Source organism: Motacilla alba, chromosome 18, assembly GCF_015832195.1.
Source record: "Motacilla alba alba isolate MOTALB_02 chromosome 18, Motacilla_alba_V1.0_pri, whole genome shotgun sequence".
Classification (NCBI taxonomy): Eukaryota; Metazoa; Chordata; class Aves; order Passeriformes; family Motacillidae; genus Motacilla; species Motacilla alba.
This window is the reverse complement of record NC_052033.1, coordinates 1,233,614-1,250,763: the sequence shown is the minus strand read 5'-3', so window position 1 is coordinate 1,250,763 and position 17,150 is coordinate 1,233,614. Positions and strand designations below refer to the sequence as shown.

Sequence of the window (17,150 nt, the reverse complement as noted above, 5' to 3'; positions counted from 1 at the left end):
CTGCCCTTTCCTGGCATCCCCATCCCATACGGATTGCAGGATGGTGACACAATCACTTTGCTCCTCCCACCCACCACCTTGCTTGGCCTCCAGGAGTGCTCTTTGCCCCCCTCAGCTCAGAGGGCAGCTCCACCTTCCCCCAGGGATCTGTGGGCAATATAAAAGAAGCTGTTGAAGGACAGAATAGATACAAGAGGACACAAGGATCACAAAAGGGAATTCAGAGTTTTATTGCCAAAAAAAAGCAATGTAGTGTTGAAACAAAAATCAAATTCAATTAGTTTTCCTCCGATTTGAATGGCTACAAAAATAGATTCTACCCAAATCCATAAAGCCAGTTAACAGTACCATAACAAACAAACCCCAAAATTACTCATTCAGATGCCACATACAGCAGTCACAGGAATCTAGCATATATTACGTAATGTTTTTTTCTTTAAGTAAATTTCTAAATGTTTCTGTTAAAACTGAAATACCCATAAGATTTAAAAAAAATGTACAAAAAGTAATTGTTGGAGGTAACAGTGTGCGTTTATTAAAATCCTGCACCGAGGCAGTAAAACATTTATAATTTAAAACCCAGCCCAGTAGAAAAGAGAAATGTGCAAACATTTGAATGTTAGATGTACTCAGAGGCTTGTGGTGCATCAGACCTGGCATCCACTGCTGTCCTAAAGCAAGGCAGGCTCCAGCAGGAGAGGTCTCCAAGAGGCACTAAAGGGGAGGCAGAGGCAGAAGCACAGCACTGAGCTGCAGCTCCCCAGTCTGGCTGCTGGGAGCACTGGTGCCTTCTCCCCAGGGACGGTTTGCCCAGTCAGTAGTGTTATGGCACTCAATCCAATGCCACGATGGCCTCCATGAGTTCTGGTCAATCTGCTGCAGGAGAGAAGAATGCAATAGCCATTTGAAAAGGCAGGCAGTGAAAGCTAGTGAGAGCTAATGAGCTGATGCACTCAGATTGCTGCTGGGAGCTCTAGCTACCTCACCAGCTCACTTTGTGATAAGGGTAAGAGCCAGGAGCCTTCAAAGCATTTTTAGCTCTTCCTTTACCACTGGTGTAGCATGTAAGGTGCTGAACAGTGCTCACACACCACTCAGCCAGCAGATTCCCACTCTGAAAATTCAGGTAAGAGTTCTGCACAAAGCATTGAAATAAGCTGAAGCTTATTAAGAAATTTCATTCTACTTTCTGCTTCCTTTGGCTACTTTAACTATCTTTAGCCTCACCTACCTCCTCCATTACTTAGTCCATGTCCTAGTGGACTTCTTGCCGAATTTTTTTCTGCATAGCTCCTGCAATGACACAAGAAGAGATTCCTTATTGCAGTGCAGTCTCATCCCATCCACTCCCAGGTGCCGACAGAAGACCAGGATGAGGTAGTGTCCAGAGGAAGTGCACAGAGCAGAGCAGGTCAGGCAGTCACTGATCCTTCCACACCAGCAGTTACCAATCCCACCAAGCCTCCTGCATCCGTTGCAGACAGTAGTCCTTTGCCTACACTTGGTAGCCCCTGACCATTCTAGGGAGAGGAGATAAAGCCCCGCAGCCGTGGTGGTAGCTCAGCTCTATTGTACAGACAGAATGGGAGCAGAGCCACTGAACACATCCAAGGGACAGTGTCAAGCCAGGATTAAAACTCCAGAGTCCCATCCTTGACCAACTAAGCCCATGTGGCCTGCCCTTAGATCAGTATGGGTTGACACAAATAGAAACCTGTATGCGAATACTCAGAGTCCTGTTCCTTGGGGATGTGGGAATGTGATCTCTCCTGCTTTTCGGAGAGAAAGAGACAAAGCATTATTCATAAAAAATGTCAAGAGACATGTGAAAGAGAACCTGCCTCTCATTATTGCCCTTTGGCAGCTTGTGGGATGCACACGTGACCAGATTCCACCAGAAGGATCCCTGCCATCAAGTGGACATCCCCCTGCTGTCACCTCAAGCTGCCCTCCCCTGCCAGCCCCAGCCATCAAGAAGAGAAGTTGGTTGACACTCACCCTCTGGCCCCCTCCAGAGTACTCTGGATCTCCTTCAGCACTTCTGGAAAGTAGAGAGTTAAAGCAGTGAGCCAAACCAGTGGGAATCTGCTTTCAGGCAGCTGCCTGACCACATTCCACCTCCCCACTGAACAGCCTCCAGAACCTGCCTCCCACAGCTCAGAGGTCAGTCCTTAGATCATCACTGCCTCCTCAACCAGGTTTTTACTGGGCAGGCTGGCACACAGGACTGAAGCAGTCAGTTGCCAGAGGAAATGTTGCCAATCCCTGCGTACCAGAGTCCCAAAGGAACTGTCTGTTCCAGCTGTCATCTTACACAAGTCTATTGGAAATAAAGATCCTTCTCTTATCTCAGCAGGGAATGCAGCTCTGCAGAACAACCCCTGCTCAAGGGCATGGCTATCTGTCCAACCCCTCATTTCTGGGGATTCAAGAAAACCCAGCATTTCTACCAGTAACTACAGATCCCTTGGAACTGGAATCCACAAAATTCCCAGCAGCTTTCTTCTTTTCCCACCCAGAAAGGCACCTTCCCCCTCAGCAGCAAGGCTTCATCTCACTCACTTTCGTCATTGAGTAAGGCATGTTCCATCAGCCTCCCAGACTTCCTTTCTAAAAAAGAGAAGGAAAAATTGTTTTACCTAACAATATTTGGCCCTTTTCCTGAAATAAGTGCAGTTTTGAAGAAATGCACAATGGAACTGTTTTTTTTCCCCACATTAAGTACTTTTTGACTTTAGGGATTAGTTGTGAAGCATTCGGTAAAGTACCTCACACACTGAACTGTTTCTTTCAGCAATACTAGTTTGGATAACAGAAGATCTAAATAAGTTCAGACCTTCCCTCCAGCAAAAACTCTGTTCCATCCTTTAAGGGAATCTTCCACATTCAACTTACTTCAGAGCTATCAACTAAAATACAGTCCAGGCAGGTCACAATGTTTCCCCCACATCCTTCCTTATTTTTCCCATTCTTAGGTAGAAAATATCAACTGTAGCAATAGGAAAGACATTTTGAAGTTTACACACACTATGCTACCCTCAGTACACTTTTTTTTTCACTTACCATCTTCTCCAGAGTCACCTGGACTCTTTCCTGGCCCCCTAAAAAAGGAAAGGAGACAGAAAACAATTACTGATGCTGAAGAACAGGGGTGCAGAGAATTCCTGTGTGTTCTTGGCAGCTACAAGAGGCTCCAATGCACATCAACTAAATGGTTTGCAGAGTGTGGGAAGGGCTTCACCACATGCTGGTGATGCAGAAGTCTGCAGGCACCACAGAACACTTCTAAATTCTTGGAATAAAATTCTTGTAGGACCTCTGTGAGTGTCAGATCTACTATTACTCACTGATGTTCCAAGAGGAAAGGAGGAACACTGGATTTCCTTTCACAGAGCAACAGCTCAGCCTCAGCTCTTGGGAACAAGCAAAGCAAGCCAGGGCTTTCTCTAAGTTTGTGACTCCAGCTTAGGGATACCAGTTCCAAAGCTTCCTGCTTTGTCCTACCAGATGTATTCCAAGTAGGAAAACAATCAGGAGGAAGGCTACATTTCCTGATGCCACCCCCTCTATGGATGTTAACTTCAAAGGGGTTTTCTTTCCTCCCTATTCAGACACAGTCAGTGTGCAAGAGTGTTACAGACTTTACCTGGATTTCCTTGCAGCATTCTCTGTGCCAGACTTGTGCACGTGGTTGTTGCTTGTCACTTCTGGCACGTCTACGATGCACCGGGGCTCCACCAACCATTTGGTGGAAAGGGAAAACCTCTCAAACTCTGACGGTGAGATCAGATAGAAACCTGCAGGGGATCGGGAATTGTTAAGGGCAATTCTCAGCAAACAGTTCCAGAACCAAAGGTGATCCTAAAAAAGAACACATCTAGGCATGATCTATTATGTTTGGCAGAAAGGGTTGGCTTTTCCTTCTATCTAAGCGAAGAGGGATCATTGAGGAAGGTATTACCCCAGCTCCCCTCTGGTTAGCCTAGAGACCGTGCAATTTAAGGTTATGCTGAGACATATTCTGTTGTCCTGTGCTGACACTTGGGGAAAACAGCACAGAAAGATGCAATAAATGAACTGGACAGTAGCGATCCATCTTCAGCAGCCACAGGATCCCAGTTTTGCAATGTGAGTGCTGAGACACAGGCATGTACAGGAGGCACAGTGGAGCCATTGCCCAGAGCCTGCTGCTTAGAGAGCCATTCACCCACACCAGACAAGAGGAGGGTGGCCAGGTGGAAGCTATATAAGAGGCACAACCAAGCTGAAAACCACTATTCACTCCTGTATTCATTAACAGTAATGGAATAAACTCACTCCTGCTTCTTCTACCTCATATGTTGGTACCTGCTGGCTGCTGGTACTGCCCAGAAACACACAATGGACATACTTCTGAAACAGTCTCACATGTGTACACAGCCTAGCTAAAAAACACTAAGCCATTTCCCATTGTCTCAAACACACAACAAGAGGGATGATCTGGGAGAAGCCCACCTCACCTTGGCCATATTTGGTGAAGACACAGGATGCAATGCCACTCACATCCTCCTTGCGGATGCAGGGGTAGCGGATCTGCAGCTTGAGGAAGGGCAGGGAGATGATCTGGATGTCTCCCAGGTTGGTCAGCACTGCCAGGTCGTTCTCACTGTAATCATCAGTCTTGCAGCTGCCAAAGTTGGCAACTGTCACCTTCCGTACCCTGCAGCCCTCCAGGGCTGTCAGCTTGAGCTTCAGTTTGGAGCTGACCTTGGGCAATGTGAAGACCTGTCACAGAAATGAGACACTGACACCTCTTCCTGCACAAAGGCAGCAGCAGCTCCCCAGGACATCTGCTGCTCCCTCCCTGGATAATGTTTCCATTCACAGGGAATACCCAGAGGTGTAACCAGAGCCAATCCCCTGCTCACTGCATGAGAATGAATCGGCCACAGGCAGTGTGAAAATGTCTTTCTGTTCTGACATCAGTTTTAACCTTCAGGCTATAACTACACTTCTCCCCCATTTTTTCAAAACTCTTCCCAATTTGGCTACAAATTTATACAGAAAGAGAACAAGGTTTAAGTTAGTGTGCAAAACAAGAAACTTATAAGCTACTTCACAAAAACACCTACAAATTCCTGCTTCTGCACTAACAACAGAAAAGCTCTTTCCTAAAAGCAGAAGCAGCCTTGTCCATAGAGTATAATGTAATGTAGGCATAAAATTTCTATATTCAGCATGTGCAGCACTATGCTGAACACCAGTTTGCCAGCACACACCTGATTTATGGACTGTACCAAACAGAAGTGCTGTCCCAGGGCTGTTCTTGAGGCACAGGAGAACAAGCACTCCCAAGAATTCTCTCACCACTGAGCAGTGCCCAGTGCTTTAGCAGATTTCATGCACAATTCATAGGTACCTCCCTCCCTCAATAGGTGACACTCACCTTAAATTGCTCTTCAGATACCACCAACAGCTGGTGGCTGCCTTGCATATCAGGACTCTTGGAAAGGTCATGTGCTACTTCTAGAGGTTCTGGGAGGGGAGTGCTGCGTCCATCCAACACAAGTATCCCCACAACAGGAGCCCTGTGCATCAGCTGAATCTCTTTGGCTAGACAGGCAAGATATGGAGGAAAAACAAACAGAAAAAACAAACAGGAGTCTAGTCAGAAACACTGTTAGAAACTCCTTCACACCCTCTTAGCACTGGAGATTTATCTACTGTGGTTACAGAAATGCTGCCTAAAAAGATTTGGTAGGTGAAGGGCATTAGGGCATTCTGACTGGACTCATGTGTGTTGAACAGAAAGCATTGTTACATAAAGACAACAGGCCCAGCTGTCAGAACAAGGGACACGTGCAGCAAGGGTTGATGGCAAACTTCAGTGACAGCTGACACAAATTTCCATTTCTGAAATGAGTAGAAAATGAGGCTGAGGCACATCAAGCAGTGCTGGAGCTCCAGTTCAGCTACTGCAGTGAGCATTGCTTAACTCAGACACTGCCACACTTGGCTCCTATCACTGATAAGCAGCACTGATTGAGCGACCCTGCTTTTCTGGCCATAACTCCTGTGGAGCCATGGCTCAGACTCAACAGAACCCTGCTTTCACAAGGCACTTACCCTGCTCTGCCCTCACAGGCTCATCCATCCTCCTCTCAGCTGGAGGAACACGTAAACAGAAAGCGTAAACTGTCCCTCCATTGGTGCCAGCCCACAGGGACGGGCAGTGCCGGGAGCCTGGAGTGACAAAAAAGCCCATGAGCAAGGCACCATCCATGACATAACAGCTTTCCTTGGCTACACAAAACCTCCCTCTGTTTGCACCCCAAATATCTTCATATTAGGGGAGACCTGCCAGGCACAAACTGCACGTTTTTAACATTCTTTTCCCACCAGCAGCTGTTAGAAAGGGCACTGCACCTGAGCAAAGGCAAAAGTACCACCACAACTCCTGTGTCCAGTTTTCACACATGTATATCACAGATGAGCAGAGTATACTTGTGCATGCTATAAGTTTGAGCTCTGATGCACAACCACCACCTTCACTAAAATCAAAAGGCTTTGCTGAAGACAGGGGTGAACTTCAGAGGAATGAGAGAAGGAAAAGTTTATACTAGAAAGTCAGATGCCATACAAAAATACAGCACATTTGAAAATCATAGGTAAAGACTTCATTCAAAGATGAATGGCCACTTGCCTTGGATTAGCCAGCAGCCCAGAATGGCTAAATAACAATTCTACATGACAACATATGCTCTTGTTCTATATCAGTTTTTCAGCACAGCACAAAGTAGGACACAGGAGGTGCTGAGTTTTCCTGGCAGTAAATCCTAATACACTCCTTGGCAGAAGCAGTAAAAACCCATTTGGAAGAAGAGAGAGATGTTTTTCCTACTCACTGTCTCTCAGGAAGGTATCAGCAAAATACAGGGTTCGCACAAAGCCAGTGAAAGAGTCCTCTGCCGAGCGCGCTTCGATCTTGCGCTGGACTGGAGCCAGCTCCATCTCCTGCAACACGTCCTGGTCAAACTTGGCATTTGCTTCTTGCACCTTCACAGGTGAGGAGACACTGTCAGTCAGGGATAGACACAGCAGGGAGAAAGGGAGCATGGCAGCAATAGAAAGGCACACCAGTGAACTTGTCCTCTGAACTGATCTCTTCTAAAAATGTGCCTGTTTTTATCTAACAGGGCAGCATCAGAAATTGCCATTTTCCCCTCATACCAATAACTATTGATTTGATAGCAGGGCTGAGACCACCTCCTGCTCTAGGCAGTCTTAGCAGGCTCCAAGCTGCAAACAGACAGACCCCAAAAAGGTGAACCCCTCACCTCTGAGGCATTCCCACCACCTCCTCTCCGCTTCCTACTGGACACACGGCTTCTTCTGATCCGCCGGAATGACTGACGGAGGGACTTCTTCAAGGATTTCACCCGAGACAGGGGACCTTCTAAGGCCAGCTGGTCACTGGGATGCAGTGTGCACCTGGAAGAGGAAGACAGTAGCCACGTGGTCACTTTCTACTGGGTGGCAATCACTCCCAAGAGTCCAACAGGATACACACAAATGTTGGAACATGATTATATATTCTGGAAGATCTTCAAGGGTGGAGAAAAAAGAAGCAGAGCTTCTTGCTACAATGACAGCTCTTGAGAAATCACTTATCACACCTTGCTTTGTTAGTATTTCCAGGTCATCATTAACATAAGGATTACCACAGACCCCCTGGAAAGATGACACTTACTTGACAAAGACCAGTCGCTTCTGCTGATGGTCAAAAAGCCCAAACCCATGACTGGTACCAAAGGCCACAAGCTTCCACTCCGAGTGCAGGGCCAAAGAGGTGACCACAGCTGGTGGCTGACATTGGACAAGGACAAATGGCTGAAAACCAGCTTCAAATTGAACAGGCCCATCTCGAGTTTTTAGCTTCTCATGGCCTTTCCATCGATAGCCCTCTTGGTCCTGCAGGAGATCTGCTTCAGCATGGTCCACCACGTGTTCTGCATCCTCATCATTCAGTTCCATCACCAGCACCTGAAAGGAAGAGAATAACCTTTGCTGCAGCTTTTGCTGTGTAGGCAGATTTCTAAGCTGCAGCCCTTCCCTACAACTGCTGAACTACAGCACCTCTCAGGACAGATAGATAACAGCAGATAATGTCTAAAACCAACTAGAGAAAACAGAAAATCCCAGAATGGTTTGGGTTGGAAGGCACCTTAAAGATCTCCTAATTCTAACCCCTGCCATGCACAGGGACACCTTTTCTGGTAGGAGCTCCATCCAACCTGACCTTAAACACTTTCAGGGATGGGGCATCCACAACTTCTCCAGGCAACCTGCTGCAGTGTCTCACCACCCTCACAGCAAAGAAGTTCTTCCTATCTAATATCTAATCCAAACCTACTCTCTGAAGCCACTCCCCCTTGTTCTGCCATTCCTGGACCTTGTAAGTAGTCTCTATTCATGCTTCTTGTAGGTTCTTTCAGGTACCAGGGTGAAATTATGTGACCCCAAACCCTCCCTTCTCCAGGCTGAACAACCCAAATTCTCTCAGCCTTTCCTTGCAGCAGAGCTGCTCTATCCCTCTATTTAACTTGGTGGCCTCCTCTGGACTCACTCCATCATCTCCATGTACTTCCTGTGCTGAATGCAGTGCTCAAAGTGGGGCCTCACCAGAGCAGGGTTCCATGAATCATTTCCAGAAAACAGACCAATTTAGCATAAAAACAATGTTTATGTTGATTGTTCATATTCCAATACCTGTCCTGCTGTACCAGCTACAGCCAAGTATCCACTGTATTTACACAGGTAGATCTTCTGGATGCCAAGTCTTGGATCATCACTGTAAGGATCGAAGGTACCAACCTAGGCAAGAGAACAGAGAGGGGCTGGTCTTTAACTGGGGCAGGAATCAGAACTCCTCAGGTTTTCAGGAAGTTTCTACCAGCAGCAGCTCTCTCACCTTGCGGAGTGGAGGCCATTCGTCCTCCCCCAGGGTGTTCATGTTGTCATTGGGATCAGCATCCGTGAGGAACACTCTCACTGTGCTCAGCTTATAAAGGAGGTGCAAGCAGACACCAGAGGCATCCCAAAACCTCACTGTCCCGTCCTCATGCCTGGAGGGGAGGATACAGGAGCACACATCACACAGGAGAACAGCACGTGGAGGGTAAAACAGAGGGGAAAATACAGAACCAAAAAACAAACCACAAGGAAAAAGATTTTTGGCTTCTTGTGTATTTTTTGTTTTAGGTTGTTGGGTTTCTTTAATTCAAATGTTCTCAGTGATCTGATACCATTACACTAGTTTAAGCTTATGCCAAAAAGACATGGAAAAGGCAAAAAGCTTAGCATATGGAAGGAAAAACTCATCCAGGCAAAAACACTGTTACTGCAAGGGAAGGGAAAAAAATTTAAAAATAAAAATAATCACGCTTTAATCTTAGTTCTCCAGGTGAAGATTTGCAACAGTCTTCCAACACAAGGGTAGGAGCTTCTAACATGCTCCATCAAGAATGAAATCAGAGGAACAGCTCCCTGAAACTCTCAAAAGTGCTTTGAAAAGAAAATGGCACATTTTCACGCAATGAAACAATCTCTTGCTAGCTACTTCCAACTCTTAGCTAGATCTGTTCCTGCTGATCAAAGCAGACAAGAGTCCAAGTTAACCTCTATTTTAAGATTCAGAGAGTAAGGTAGAGGGGAAAATGCTTCAAAACATGAAAGATTAAGCTTCATTTTAACACTGCTGCCTTTGAAGCAGGCTGGATTAGCGCCTGCACTCCCACACACTTTGGGAGCAGGGGCAATGGATAACACATCAAAACTAAAAGTCAGCCACTTTCTGGGTTATCTGTGGACATCATGGCCTGTTTGCTCAGATGCAGCAAAATAAATTGGCTTTACAAAGCGAGCAGCACAGCTTTGAGAAGCTGCACTGTAAAGCTGCAGTCTCTGCCCTAAAAGATGAGCAGACTTGAACTCCATAGGAAAATCTCAGTCAGTCGAAAAAAGGGAACTGGAACTGGAAAGGGCTCCCTGATGGGTCTGAGGTCAGTACCTACCCTGTTAGCAGCAAGTCCCTCTGTGGAGGATCTGGAGCGATGTTGGTGCCACCATCAATCGGCCATGGCTACAAACACAGTAAGAGAAGTGTGTGACTGCCTGGGCAGTGACAGTGTGGAGAGAACATAAAGTCAGCAGGAGGGCATGAACTCCAGTGCAAGTAGCAGTGAAACAGTCCATGCTGTCAGCTTTTGTTGGGATTGGATGTTCCCATTCTGACACCAACTGTGCCTTTTAGAAGGCATTCTACACATCTCCCCGAGAAGCTTCATGCTTTTACATGAGAACTTTGTTACCACCGACAGCTGGGAACACTCAGACCTCCCCTCTGGCTTGTCAAAGCTTAAAAAACATCACATTTTAATTCCCCAGTGTAACTGTACTGCTCTGGGAAAAGGCCTCTCTCGACCTTGTTAAGAAGCAGGATAGTGTCTGCTGGGGCTGAACCCTCTGCAGATCAGCAACACAGACCACCCACACCGACCTGAACACGTAGGAACACAGGGGGACACATGGAGGGACACACAGCTGCCATACCATACTGGAGTAGTGAATGTTCTGCTTGCTCCCAGCGCTGATAATCCGCTCCCAAAGCTTCAGTGGGATGTTGGAGACGTGGTGAGAGCAGGTGATGGCTGAGCAGTGCAGGGAGGCCAGGTATGGAGGGTGCACTGCTGGCCAGCCAGCACTTTTCAAGTCTATGACCACGAGCTCTTCTTCTGCCAGCACCACCAGGGCAGAGGGGTCATCAAACTCTGCAGAAACAACATTCATTGAGGCTGACAAAACTGACCAGCCAAGATCAGCACAAACAAGCTTCCTGTAAGGCTGCTTTGAAAACTAATCACACACCTCCACATCAACATTTTTCTTGGAAAAAACCTTAAATGCTTCTGTGTTAACTGAGCCTATTGAATATGAATGGATCTGAAGACACTCACAGATTTACTGCAAATTCGTTTCTTTACATCACTCCTGGGATTGTGACAGTGACTTTTTATTAGATTCCATTGCAGAGTATAAAATTTGTTAACAACAACGACTAAATAACACAGTGTTCATACTTACTACTGTAACTGCCAGAATTCCAAAGACTTCACCTGCAGCTAATTAACAGCACTGGGTGGAAAGACATGCATACATCCCAGCAGTGACCCATTTAGTGCTGTGTTAGGACCACAGTCCATCCAGGCTAAGCTGCTTAAACATGCTAATGCCTTGGGCTCTGCAGAATGCTTCTCTGCTTGAATTGACAAGTATTTACAATTCAGCTCTTTTACTTTTCATTTTCTCTTCTTCTCATATGTTGTGACACATCCTCTAGACTTCCTTTTTTTAAGATGTGTACATCATCTAATAATTCTTATGTGTATTAAGAACAACTACGAAGGAAATATGATAATGTAACTTGACTGGTGACATCTGACACAAAGAAGAATTATAACTCAGGTTACAATGGACAATTTTGAGTGAAATAATTTAGTCTACAGGGGCATTATTGCAGCAAGGTTGACGAGTCAGCCACAGCAGCAAACTGGTGGGGAAAACCAAAACCACAGCAGTGACAATTAACACAGCTACAGAAATCTGAGTGAATACAAAGCTGGATTGGGGTTGATAAACAGTGAGCCATTAGCAAACTACCTAACAGCTTTTCCCCAACCTTCCCTCCTAAACTGTACTTTAATTTCCCTCCTTTACTTGGTTGATTACCTGGTATACACTTGCAAGAAGGCACATACCAACACTGTTCACTCAGCAAAATTATATTTAAGTAATTAGTACTTGGCATCACTAGTGAGGCACCCCAAGTTTCACCTCTGACTAGGCCCAGCCACAACACATCATTCAATTAGTGCCGTTTCATCATGAAAAAAAAATGTTTTCTATTCAGTTTTACTTTGCTTTCCTATGTATCATCATTTGCAGTTGCCCACAGGACTTCACAATAAAACTAACAATATAATCCCTGTACTGTAACTGCTCTGCAATTTACTGTTGCCAACATTAACCAAAAGTGCTCTGTTTTAACAATTTTTTTCCCTGCAAAAACACACATCTGAGCTCATTTCTTGTGGCAAGAATCTATTTTAAGTTGCTGAAGTAGCACACACAGTAAAATTTGTCATGATTGCCACACACTCACCCACCTAACTAAAGAAAATTAAAAAAAAAAAAAAAAAACCAAAAAAAAACCAGGAAGTGCTGGCCTTTTTAAACACTGTTTCCACAGCATATTCAGGATAGTGAAAAGTCACCAGCTATGACCATGCCACAATGCATAAGCTTTGTGCTTATTAAATTAAGTGGCTTTGGTATACAATTAATACCTTGGTATTGCCATTGCAGGGAAGACTGCTTAAGGGCAAACAAGGCAAGCTACGTAGATCCACTAAGCTTAGGCAATCAGCCACAAAGAAGCTTGTCAACCACAGAAACCTCATTTTATTGTAAAAAACTTCCTCATCTGAGTGTAACAGTTTCAGTTTCCTGTAGCAGCTCCTGTCTGAACCCACCAGCAGAGGTGTTAACTGGATAATTCAGTTATTGGGAAGTAGAAATATAAAGCCTGTTTGTTCAGTTATTTCATCCTAAAGGATTTCTAATCATATCCAGAACCTGAACTCTAAGCAGTCCAACTCTGACCTAAAAACCTCAGATTTCTTTCATCGTTAATACTTTTGTTTCATCATCCAGAATCTCCACTCTGACAATTTCATAGCAAGTAAAAGGGTCTCCTTCCTTAACACCAAAAGGTATAGACCTTGAAGTATGAAACAGTACCTCAAGTTTATCAGCACTGTGAACTTGAAGATTTAGACCTGTAGGTTCTGCACACTTGGAAGATGCTTAGAAAGGGCAGTGTTGTGCAGGGAAAATCAGTAACAGACACACACAGGCACTTCTGCTCAGTTACACTTTGATTTCTCTGCCTTCTTTTCAGTGACCTGAGAGGGTCTGTTAAGATCTAGGAAGACAGGCAAGAGGGAATCCAAAACCTGTTTTTTTCTGCCTCTTTTCCTAAGACATTTCTCCCCTGGATCTGTGCTCTGCTTCCCAGAACAGGCCAGAGGGATCCAACCTGCACCGACAGACCAGGATGTGGAGCTGTGGCTGTCACCACCCTCCCTGGCAGGACACAGGACAAATTAGGTTGGAAACCAGTCTAGCAGGCAAATCAGAGACTAGAAAGCCTGAGAAGATACAGTAACAGAAGATTTACTTACAAGCTCCTAAACAATCTGCAGTTTAGTTTGATCCTGCACATTTTTAGAGCTTTAAATAGCATTTTATACTCAGTTACTCCAACTTAACCAGAAGCAAGAACTACACCAGCATTAAACAAAGAGTTCTTGGGGAAAACCCTTTACAGTTTCATGAAAAAGAAGACTATACAGTTATTGCAGAAGTAAGGGCAAGAAAGCTCTTCAACAGAAGCAAGAATTTGACAAGCTCTACACAATTCCAGGAATGAGAACTATTCAGTTTACATTTATGTTCACTAGCAGTAAGGAAATTAAGGTCTCCATATACTGACCCTTCGTTCTATGTCACCCTTTGCTGATTTGTTACCCAAAGCTCCAGACACAAATCCAGGTACTAATTAAAAGAAGCAGAGTCTCAGTGGGAGTAAATTCTGGTTTTAATTATTAGCCTCCTTTGAAGTGCTATTTCCAAACAACAATATTCAGATCCTCATTTCATGATCTGGTTACGTCTAATGTCCAGCTTAAACAGATATAAGCTTAAGAGATCTTTTCTTATTAACAAAGTAGCCTAATTTTTTTGAGGAATGTATGGCATTTGTAACCAACCCTTTATTTATACATAGTATAAATAAATTATACATAGTATATATAAATACTATAAATTTATAGTATTTTACATTTCAGTTTTAAATGGGAATCTTTCACAGCTGGACTAAATCTTAAGGGTCTTTGCCAAACAAAATGATTCTGTGATTCTCAGCTGAAGTCTCAGAAACTCCCCAAACAACTGACCTCCTTATCACATTTCATATGCTATTTATACCAGGCAGATTTCCACACACGTACACAGCTACCCTAATTCCTCAGTAATGCCCTTCTATCACATACCTGCAGCAGGATCTGAACTGAAGATTATAAAGAAGTCTATCACTCGTGAGGTAAAGTCAAAGGCTGTTTGCTGGCTGCCATGGATAACAGAGATACTGTGCCGGTCCCCATAGCTAGCCCGGGGCATTCCTCCTTGGAATATTATGTAAGGAAGCCTTGAGAGAAAGAAAGAGTTAAAGTGGTCTGTGCTGAAGTAAGGAGCAAGAAAAAAATTTAAAGAAATGTCAAAGAAAGTTTGATAACAAGTTCTTATAATGTTACTCTAAAGGGTTCATATGGCACTGCATGCTTCAAATAGGTGAGATGGAAGGGATACACCACAAACTCACCCATTTTTTGTTGTCTGCCAGTAGATCTTGGAGATGGCCTTGCAAGGAAAAGGACCTGAGAAAACAGAGTTATTTGTTACAATTCAAGAAGTGCATATTTACATCAGAAGCTGCTGATTCTGCTTTAGCCAGGTCACCTCACCCTCCACCCCAAGGGGAGCCACCTAAATTAGTAGGAGCCAGCACCACCTCCCCAGACCAAGCCACATCAGACAAGTCTTCTGGGACACACTGACCACAGAACTCTGCAGCAAAACACAGCTTAGGCTCAGGGGCAGTTCTAAACCATGCTGCTGATGGCTACCAGGGAGCAGAAGTTCTGCTGGAGGAGCTGACTAACTAGAAAGGATTGCTAAAATCACAGCCATTCCTGAAACTAATGTAAAGTGATAGACCTTTAGAAGCTTCTTTGCACTCGAAAGGTGAGGTCATCCCCATTTGATGGTTTCCAGGAAATCAGAAGCTTCATTTAATCACTGCTCAGGTCAACAAAAATACTCTCAGCTCACTATTAATTACACAGCAACTCCTGTTGAACAGGACACTAGCGAAAACAAAGAGCTGAATCACCAACACCCTTCTTCATAAGGGGCACTAATATTGTCAAGACTTGCTCTCCATGTTGAGGACAGATTTCAACAATGCAAAGGAGTTTCAAATCCAAGAGAAAATCTGGGCTGAAATCCCTTAATCGAGGCTTACAAGCCATTCAAGAGGCACCTCTGCATTTTGCCATTAAACACTAGAGAGAATTGTCACTTAAATATCCTACACAAGCTCAGAAATAGATATGTTTGGACAAAAACACAAGAGTTAAACCTCACTTACTGACCATAAGGCACAGTGTTTTCCAGAGGCTCTGACTGCCTGTTGTCACTGGATACTGGCCACTGGCTGTAACTTCCATCGTAGTGACAACTAATGAATTTACTGCCATCCCTCTGCCAGAAGAGGTTTTCCAGTTGCTGAAAAGAAAGCCATACAAATGACTGCTCTCCAGAGAGCTGTTATCTCCCCAAAACAACCTGTTCTTACTAAAAAAGCAGCTTTGTCAGGCTCCCCCTGCACCTGATTTGTCTTCAGAGTGCCAGTGAGAGACCTTCCTGCCCTGCTGAACTGACTCTGGATTGAATCAATACCTGGCTGCCCAGGAAATGGTGTGTTGCTTTGTTATTCTGCAGGTCCCAGAGAACAATCAAGCCCCTGCTGTATCCAATTAGAATCTGGTCAGGGTTCTTAGGATGCTCCCGAAGGGCTTCCACCAGTTCACAGGATCGCCTGTTGCAGTTATCTTCTGGTATCCTGCAGGAGCAGAAGAGAAAACCAAGAGAAGCTGATTCCAGATACAACCTGAAAGGACTGTAATAAAAAAGGTAGGAATGAGAAATTAAGCAACAAAGTTGAAACAGTTGATCCCACAAATCCTTCAAGCAGCAGAAATATCTTATGGGGGACATCACATCAGGCCTACCACATGGACATGCACCTAGTCCTGTTTTCTTCAAAGAAAGGCCAAGATTTACAACAAATTCCAGGACTGCATCCCAGGACTGTAAAGACAGTTTGAACCACCCACCTTATTCTCTTACAGAATAAAAGATGGAAATGTTAGTAGGAGAAGTGAAGTAGGACAGTTTTCAGCAGCACTCAACAGAGTGATTAAAAACTCCATTTGAACAAAGCAACACCAGATGCTCTGCCAGAGGTTGAAAAAATAAATAGGTAATTACACTAAGCAATTTTTTTTTCTAAAACTAAACACAAGGGCTAGGGCATAAGTTTTGCAGATTCACCCCAAGTGAACATGCTCTATCTCCACAGTAACAACACCAGGATGGACCAGGGCAGAAATTGTTACTTAACACACACCAGGACCAAAAGTTACTTTCCTGAGAGTCAGGCAGATATGGACAATGCTTAACACAACAGCAAGGCCCCAGTACATAATCTGGGGTGACATTTTAACAAAGGATGTGTCTGGTAATGGAATTCCATGTCTTGTTTGCTCACTCACTCACTCACCGCTGCAGCACAGCCTCAGGGGTGATGGTCCTGTCCTCCAGCACTCGGAACGAGGGCAGCTCCACCACAAAGATGTTGCCACTCTCTGTGCCCAGGTACAGCACTTCCCGTGAGGAATGGGGAAGCACAGCTGTTACCTGGGTGGCACTTGGTGGGGAGCTGGGGATGCAAAGAGACTCTTGTTAGTGAATTTGGGAGAGTTAACAACATAACAGGGACATTTATCAGTGTCACTTGTTTTGGAAGCATTATTTTTTTTTAAGAAGGAAAACATCAGCTTTAAGGCAAATTATGTCAGAAATTTTTGACAAGTGCATGGAGAAAGAGCCAGACACCTTTTTTCACAGAACCCTCTCTAAGTGCTCCTAAAAGTAGCTCACCTAAAACTGGCAAGATCAAGTGAAACTAAAACCACAACAGCATTTCAAAGTCTGACTTAAGGCATGGTTAGATTTACCTAACCTTAAGATTAGCAGCTCCTGTACTCACAGCAGTGAATGCACAATATTTTAAAATATGTCACCCTTTGCACTGGTTGAGCACGTTTAAAAGCTGGTCTCCCATGCCCTAGCCAGCTCTTGGTTGGTTTGCATGGATGCCTTTTCAATGGATTCAGAGGAGTGGCAGGTTTTAAAAAGTGGACAGGCTG

The 17,150-nt window shown here is 44.6% G+C and overlaps 1 protein-coding gene across 1 annotated transcript in view; it reads right to left on the bottom strand.

The window, feature by feature from the left end:
* Positions 1-206: 206 nt before the first annotated feature.
* LLGL2 (LLGL scribble cell polarity complex component 2) overlaps positions 207-17,150 on the bottom strand; it is a 33,012-nt gene continuing 16,068 nt past the window's right edge. Inside the window, exons 6-26 of the mRNA XM_038157329.1 lie at positions 16,502-16,660; positions 15,619-15,781; positions 15,312-15,444; positions 14,480-14,534; positions 14,151-14,305; positions 10,591-10,808; positions 10,053-10,120; positions 8,951-9,104; positions 8,749-8,853; positions 7,730-8,022; positions 7,317-7,470; positions 6,885-7,035; positions 6,106-6,222; positions 5,426-5,592; positions 4,500-4,764; positions 3,647-3,797; positions 3,064-3,101; positions 2,563-2,610; positions 1,999-2,041; positions 1,232-1,293; positions 207-876 (exon numbers count right to left, since the gene is read on the bottom strand). Coding sequence (XP_038013257.1) covers positions 869-876; positions 1,232-1,293; positions 1,999-2,041; positions 2,563-2,610; positions 3,064-3,101; positions 3,647-3,797; positions 4,500-4,764; positions 5,426-5,592; positions 6,106-6,222; positions 6,885-7,035; positions 7,317-7,470; positions 7,730-8,022; positions 8,749-8,853; positions 8,951-9,104; positions 10,053-10,120; positions 10,591-10,808; positions 14,151-14,305; positions 14,480-14,534; positions 15,312-15,444; positions 15,619-15,781; positions 16,502-16,660 — 2,707 coding nt within the window. The 3' untranslated portion in view covers positions 207-868. The remainder of the gene's footprint in view (positions 877-1,231; positions 1,294-1,998; positions 2,042-2,562; positions 2,611-3,063; positions 3,102-3,646; positions 3,798-4,499; positions 4,765-5,425; positions 5,593-6,105; positions 6,223-6,884; positions 7,036-7,316; positions 7,471-7,729; positions 8,023-8,748; positions 8,854-8,950; positions 9,105-10,052; positions 10,121-10,590; positions 10,809-14,150; positions 14,306-14,479; positions 14,535-15,311; positions 15,445-15,618; positions 15,782-16,501; positions 16,661-17,150) is intronic.